Genomic DNA, 8,162 nt, shown 5'->3' with positions numbered 1-8,162 from the left:
TTGCTGTTGTATTTCCCAATGAAACGTTTAAAAGACTGTAAATGGTGTGTGCATTACTACCTTGCAGAAGGAAGAGGTCAGGCTAAATTGCACTGGTATTTAAACATAATCATACTATGAAAATAAATCAAAACATCACGTAAAAGGAGTATTTTAAATGTTACACACGTTTTCTTTCTGGAATGACATGGCTAAACAGTTCCCTGTGAGCATATATATTTTAACACAAGTTTACAAAAATAAAAGTATATGATTTTCAACAAATGGGAATAGGTCTACAGCAAAGCATTATGAATATTATTTTGCTCTTTCTTTCCTAATGAGGTTTATCCTTCAGCCAGACAGTTTTAAGACTGAAATACTACTGGCTATAGAGTGTAGATTGCAAATTGCATGCTACTCAATGTGAAAAGGAGCACGTTTGATTGATCGCCTCTGTGTGTGTATGCACCCATACACACAAGTCTCTGTAGTTGCATGTGTATGTATTTGGCAAAACTGGGCATCTCTGGTGTCCTTATCTTAAGAAATGTGAGACAAACATCCATTCCTTTAATCATGTTCATCTTTGATCACCAGTGAGGGTGACACAATCCACAAAATTAACAAAGAAATTCCCTTGCTTTTGAGACATAGCTACACGTACATCTGGGTCTGCACACACATGCACATGGACACACGAACACACAGACATACATCCCAGTAAGTAAATTATGGCATAACTTTTCATGTAATTGACACCAGACACCTTTAATTTTTCATTTTCATTCTTTTGACCAGCCTTCACATTAACAATCTGAGCCATAAATGTTGGTGGCTATTGATCGCAATCCCCTGTGTGCGTGCAAATCCATTTTCAAGTCCCCTGCCTTTAATGTGCGTGTGCGTGTGCAAGGGGCCTCTGACGGCTGTTTATCAGGATCTCCCCCAGCCTGCTTCAAGACGACCCCGGATACAAACGTGTGCCAATGGCCAAGGGAAAGCACGCACTCTCTCTCACACACACACACACACACACGCACACACACGCGCACACACACGCACACACGCATACAAAAAGAGCCAAACCAAATGATGGAGAAGTAAAGAAACAAAGCTCTCTTGTGTGAGATGTGGAGAAAGATATGCAACCGAAAGTGTGTGTAAGTATACGGTGGGGATGTGTAGGTTGGGCGCCTGACATTTCCCAAGACTTCTCGTGGGTTTCTCCCTGCCGACATCTGGCGCTGCCTCGACCCCGGTGCTCATGGCCGCACCTTTCGGGAACCCGAGGTTTGCCGAAAAGCCGCCACTAGTTTTAAACGTTTGGTAGCGCCGGAATAAAAATAAAATAAAATATAATAAAATAAAATTAAAAATTAATTTTAAAAGGGACATTTTTTAAACAGTTGCCGAATCCCACTGCCAGGCTATCACTGGCAGCCTGTGGGTGCGGGTCTGGATGCCCGTGCCTCCCTGCGTGCGAACGCACGCGTGGATTTACACGGGAATCCGACCCAGCTGAACTACCTGACAAATAAAGGACTTTTCAGCCCATCGAGCTTTTGGGTAACGTCTTCTGAGCAGCTTTCTCGGAGTTTACTGTTCCTTTACTGTTGACTCCATAGCCTTAACCTTAAAGCAGGGGGAGGAGAGCAGTAGGGAGGGGGTGGGGGTGTTCGCAGCATATAAGTACATCAGGAGGAATTTTTAAACGACCTTATTGTCTCTAGCTCTAGAAAGACCACGATGATTTCTCTTTAGCGCCAGCAGCTGTTTTCTTTCGAAACTTTGCTTTTTTTGCCTCTCACACGGGCGAGCAGGAGAAAGGCAAGGCTGGGAGATCCAGATGCGAGGAGAGGGAAGGAGAACTCCGCGGATGGTCTGAGCTGTGCCGAGGCATTGTTCACTGCTGCCTCTCGGTTACGTTTAAAGGCTGAAATATCACGAGATCCACTCAATGATCCTTTTCTAATTCGAGGGACAAAATGTAATTTGCTGTAGCTCTGCTTTCTCGGATGGGAATACTATCCCTAGGTTTCAGAGGGAAGAACTAGGCATCGCGGTTCGCACACACATGGATTAAGTTGAACAGCGGCGATTACATCTGCGCTGAGAGCAACAGTAGTCCAGGGCTGACTTTTCAAATCTCAGCCCTCCGAGTTGGAGGCTCCCTTGAATAGACTTCCTCCATTCCCGGATGCACTTCTCCAAATTCCCACTTCTCTCTCGAATTCCTGGGAAATTGGGGGCTTGCCTGCATTTCGCCTTGTCATGCAAAACGGCGTTTTCACAGAGTGATTATGCGCTTTCTTTTAGCTGTACCTGACGGGGTAACACGAACTCCACGCACCATATTGCCAACACGCGGAGTGGATATTGACGTTTGCGATTGAAGATTTTTTTTTCCTCCGTCGATTTTTTTGCCAAGTCACAGCAGTATGAGATGTCTCATTAATCTCGCGGATGTGTCTAATTCTGGATGTGCAGTGATACATAAAAGTGCTGGTGTTTGTATCCAGCGGAACACTGGATGCACGGCAGAGATTGGTGATTTTTTTTTTTCGCGGCGCCTAACGTGCAAACCGCAAGCATCACTTTAACGTGACAAGGGAGAGGCATGCAGCTATCGCAACATTTGCGAGATCCTCGTTCTTGACACTAGAATAATTTAACGTTCCTAAGAAGAGGTTAAACCTTCATGTTGCTTCTTCAAATTGATTTTAAGGGGCTGCTATAAATGGAGCATCAAAAATCTTCGGCAGGGCTACTCCGAGCGGAATATGCAAACTGCGAGCTAGAAGCATCCTAGCCCGATGTAATACCGTACATTGTGTGTTCCAGCACTTTTTTTTGTTATTACGTAAAGGCTCCGGGAAACACCTTGGATATTTTACGTTCTCCTTTCTCTGCTGGAAGCAATCAGCACGCAGGAATCCTGACTTGGGCTCTGGGACTATAGGACATTCCAGCTCGTGATCCAGCACGGTTAATCGTGAAAAGTGTATACATTTCTGGCTTATCTATGCTTTGTTATGGGTCTGACGTGAGCTCACGTCCTCCTCCCCCCTCCTGCAATATTACTGGCAGAATTTCAGTTAAAAGTGTTATAGTATCACGGTGCGGGAACCCGTGATATTCAGACAGCAAAAATAACCTTAGTATCCGGCTATAAAAAGCTAATTAAGCAGAAGAGGAAAATCAAGAGAAACTCGAAAATGTAAGTACTCCCTCTCGTTAACAACCGAACGTTTAACTTTGGAGCCTCAGAAGGGGAAATACCAAGCTGTTCTGCACGTTTTCGCTAAGCTTCATTTTCCACACAATGCAGAATAAAACGCTAGTTTAAAGCGGCTACGTTACCGAAGGATTTTCCATCGCTACGATCAGACTTATGTCCTTTAAATTCACGGCATGCACAAAAGAGCAACGTTTGTCCAAAACAGGCTGAAAATATACGGAACGATAGGGGGAAAAAGCATACAAATCCTTCCTCCGAAGCTAGCGACGAGGAAGTCTGAGAGAGCTGAGTGTGTTTGAGCTCGGATTGTTTAATAGAAAGATTTATATACTAACTGTATTATTTACTTTGGGAGGGGAGGTGGCAGTATAAGGGTATGCTAATTAGTGGGAGATTTTTTGGGGGAAGGGGTGGAATATCAATTTTTATTGCATCACCTGTCAGGAGTGTCCAATCAGCGTTGGCTTTAGGGGAATTAATTGATGAAGGTGTCTCCGGACGAGCTCACTTCACTCTGTCATTTTATTTGTAGCTAAAGCAGCGGCGGGAATAGCAGCTGCATTTCTTTTCTCTTCCTCCCTTCACATTCCATTATCATAGTTTCCAATGGAAAAGCAGGGAATGAAAGGGAACAGGTACTGATCTTCAGCAACAACTTAGAGAAACACTTTGGCAAACCTGATTTTTAAGATTATATATTGATTGTAGTCTCACAGTATTTTTTAATTTATTTTTTAAAATTTTGTCTAAAGTTTGGCACTTCATTCACCAGGAATAACAGCCTTTGTTATATTTTATTAGCAGGATGCCTTGAGACAAATACAGCATCTGGCTGAGGATTGTGTGTGTGTGGCTTTTTTTTTTTTTCCCTTTTTTTTTTTTTTTTTTTTTTTCATCTCTCTGTCTCTCTGCAAATGCTGGGAATAATTTAATTCACGAAATGGGAGACCTGAAGTCGGGTTTTGAAGAGGTGGATGGCGTGAGGCTCGGCTACCTCATCATTAAAGGAAAGCAAATGTTTGCACTCTCCCAGGTTTTTACAGACCTGCTCAAAAACATCCCGCGAACTACCGTGCACAAGCGAATGGATCATTTAAAAGTAAAAAAACATCACTGCGACTTGGAGGAGTTGAGGAAACTCAAAGCCATCAACTCCATCGCTTTCCACGCCGCCAAATGCACCCTGATCTCCAGAGAGGACGTGGAAGCCCTATACACATCCTGCAAAACCGAACGGGTTCTTAAAACGAAACGGAGGAAACTAAGCCGGGCGCTGTCTGCCACCGATCTCCGGCCGGAGCTCGCTCCCCCCGACCCCTTCTCCGGCTTTTGGAAGGAGAACAAACTTTGGCTGGGTCTGAGCGACTCTCCTCGGCCGCTGCTGCCCGTCCGGAGGAAAGCTCTGCGCCCGGGGGACACAGCCTTGCTACCGGCCGCTCATCTACCTCACATTTTTAGTAAATACACTGGCCACAGCTACCCAGAAATCGCTCGGGCGCCTTGCAAATCCCCCGTAAACTATGAAACGGCGCCGGCGGTGGGCGGCTGCGTGCCCCTGCGCTCCCGTCGCCCGCTCGCCGCCGCGGCGCGGCCCCGGCTCCCGACCGCCGGTCCCCCGCCCCTGCCCGCCCGCTGCCGCCGCCGCCGCCACGGGGCGGCCGCCGCCGCCGTCACGCTGGGCCCCCCCGGCGGCGCCCGCCGGCCCCTGGCCCTGCCCCGGCCCTGCCGGCCCCGTGGCGCCCCGCGGCTGCCGCTGCCTCTGCCCCGCGGCTTCGGGCCGCCCGCCTTCCCCGAGAGCGGCAGCAGCGACTCGGAGTCCAGCTGCTGCTCGGGCCGCGCCGCCCACGACTCGGACTGCGGCTCCAGCCTCTCCAGCTCCAGCGAGGGCAGCTCGGAGGAGGAGGACGAGGAGGAGGAGGACGACGAGGAGGGCAGCGGCGCCTCGGACTCTAGCGAGGGCAGCTCGGAGGAGGAGGAGGAGGAGGAAGAGGAGGAGGAAGAGGAGGAGGAGGAGGACAGCACCTCGGACTCCGACTCCAGCTCGGTCTCCAGCCAGGTTTCGGTGCAGAGCATCCGCTTCAGGCGCACCAGCTTTTGCAGCCCGCCCGGCGTGGTCCACGCCAACTTCTTGTACCATCTGGCGGCCGCCGCCGCCTCCCGGCCCACGGCCCCGGCGGAGCCCGGCGGGCTGCCCGCCCTCCGCGGCGCTCCCGGCGGAGTCAAGCCGGAGCTGCCGGAGGAGTGGGGCTGCCCCGGCTGGGCTCCCGCCGCCCCGGCGCTGCGCTGCTCCGGCGGCCTAGGGAGCTGCTTCGCGGAGATAAGAGATGATAGGGTATCCGAACTCACATTCCCACACTCTGAATTTTCCAATAATGCCAAGAGTACTGACCTAACAATTAACTGTGTTGCAAAGGGGGCCTCTTCACCTAGCCCAAAGACAAACAATGCATTTCCACAACAAAGAATACTCAGAGAGGCAAGGAAATGCCTTCAAGCAACTACTACACACCGTGCAGATAACAATACAATAGCTGCTAGGTTCTTAAATAATGATTCTTCATCAGCGGCAGCAAATTCAGAGAAAGATTCCAAAATCCCTCATTGTATTGAATTTGCCACGGATTTGCCCTCTTTACAAACTGATCCTGCGGAGGATGCTGCTTCTCCAGGGGCAGCAGCAGCAGCTGAGCTCCAGTGCACTGATACAGGCAATAAGGCATTGCCATTCCTGCACAGCATTAAAATCAAAATAGAGGACAGCAGTGCGAACGACGAGTATGAGCCTGATCTTACAACACATAAGCTAAAGTGTGAGTGCAATGATACTAAGGATGAGTTTTACGGTGTGACTGAGAGTAATAACCAGGACGCTTTATTAACAGCCAAGGAAGATTCTGCATGCACTGAGAAAGAAACCACTTCCTTAAACCCACTGACTCAGAGTCAGGTCCTCTCATGCACTTTAGGTACTCCAAAACCTGAGGATGGGGAGTATAAATTTGGAGCAAGGGTGAGAAAAAATTACAGGACACTGGTTTTGGGAAAGCGACCTGTACTGCAGACTCCTCCAGTCAAACCAAATTTGAAATCAGCTCGAAGCCCACGTCCTACAGGTAAAATTGAGACACATGAAGGAACACTGGATGATTTTACAGTTAACAATAGACGCAAAAGGGTAGCCAGCAATGTAGCATCAGCAGTGAAAAGGCCATTTAATTTCATGGCAAATTTTCCCTGTCCACCATCACTAATTATTGGCAATGATGGGGATTTGTTGCCAGCTTATTCCTTAAACACCACTAAGGATTCCCAACCACCTCACAAGGCCCATCCTGTATGGAAATGGCAGCTGGGCGGTTCTGCAATACCTCTTCCACCTAGCCACAAATTCAGGAAATTTAATTAATAAAGTAGTTTGGAAAATATTTTCTTGAACCACCTTTAACTTTCTTACCTTTTTTTTTTTTTTTAAACTCTGCAGCATGGTTTGTACAAACCCATTAATGCTATACACTATTGGAATCCTGTTTTATCACATTGTGACGACAAAATCTGGATTAGTATTTTATTTACCATAACAACAGTGGGGGTTTTTCCTTATTTTGGGATCTTGGTGGGTTTTTTTTTTTTTGGTTGTTGGTTGGGTTTTTTTGTTTGTTTGTTTGTTCTGTTGCATTGTTTTTGTTTTTGGTTTTTTTTTTTTATTATCTTACATTCCACAGAGTACTTCAGGCTAAAGACTCAAGTTAAACTCAGTTATTATGGTAGAGCTGGAACACTTTACTGTTTAAATGCTAATAATGCACCAGTACCTCAATTCAACTGCTGCAAATAAATGTCAAAAGGTTGAATAATAAATATTAGAATGAGCCATTAAATTTATGCACTAGATTTTGAAAATGGAAGTCTAACTGTTAATTCAGTTAAACTTTGTTAAGTTACATGGTTGCACAGTAAGGGTTCACTATAATTCAATGTGGCAGCAGTATACTTTTCGGGAGCTTTGTTTTCGGGTGCAGGGGTGTCTTTTTCGAAGGGCAGTTGCACTTACTCCTTCTTCTCCGGTTTGGAAAAGACTGGGGTCCGCCTGCGACCCCAGTGCTGGTAAAAGCTGCCTCAGTTGAAACCAGTAAATAAATGTGGAATTCTATTTTTGGTAAAAGGGTGTCTTTTTACTTGTACAGCCACTCTTTGCAATTGGGAAGCCTTTTTGTTTCACCCAGAGGTCTTAAATAAGGTTACTGTTATCCACTAATGTCATACTTAAGTTGTGGTCTGAACATGCCCCTTACAAACTTGCAAAGCAACTAAAATATTTGCCCGGCCAGCAGTACAATTTATGGTCCAGCCCCTCATGCTGGCTGGAGGAAATAGCAAAGCAGTAAATACAACACAGAAAGTGAAATGAGAGGCCATAAGTGGAAAGATTACACAAAATGAGAAGACCATGTTATTCATAGCTTTTTGGCAACAAAACTCAGGCGATTCAACCATGTTACACTTCCCGGTTCTATCCTCATCTCTTGAAATTTGCTGTCGTGGGTTTTTTTGCCATGCCATCCTCTCTGTGTAGCAGAAACATTTTTACTGCACGTGACAATCAGAGGCAATTATCTATATTTGCACTTAATATCAAAATAGTCAAACAGGGAGACTTCTAGAGTCTAGCCCTCGGTAAGACATGCTGGTATAATATATTGTGATGATGGAAGCAGTAAATCAAAATTATGGAAATTTGCACTGTTGAAAAGCATGCTTTAGCTTTATTTTCAATTAAAAACACTGTTTTAAAAAAATCCTGATTCCAAACACTTTGAATTATTGCAGAGTTATCCATGGTTTCCTCTCCATTTGTAAGTTCACTGTTTTTATTTGGAGGAAATACGCTTCAAGAGGTTAACTGTTTCACTCCCTCCCTCCCCCCCAACCTCTGCAAAAGAAA

The 8,162-nt window shown here is 46.2% G+C and overlaps 1 protein-coding gene across 1 annotated transcript; it reads left to right on the top strand.

The window, feature by feature from the left end:
- Nucleotides 1–3,638: 3,638 nt before the first annotated feature.
- Nucleotides 3,639–6,626, top strand: SKIDA1 (SKI/DACH domain containing 1; the record flags this gene model as incomplete). Its single annotated transcript, XM_084200882.1, has 1 exon — nt 3,639–6,626. The coding sequence occupies exon 1, from the start codon at nt 4,161–4,163 to the stop codon at nt 6,624–6,626; it is 2,466 nt and encodes an 821-aa protein (XP_084057008.1). The 5' UTR covers nt 3,639–4,160.
- Nucleotides 6,627–8,162: the final 1,536 nt, after the last annotated feature.

This window comes from Fringilla coelebs, assembly GCF_963513975.1.
Source record: "Fringilla coelebs genome assembly, chromosome: 1".
Lineage (NCBI taxonomy): Eukaryota > Metazoa > Chordata > Aves > Passeriformes > Fringillidae > Fringilla > Fringilla coelebs.
Note: the sequence above shows the minus strand (reverse complement) of the source record. Positions and strands in the feature narration are given on the sequence as shown.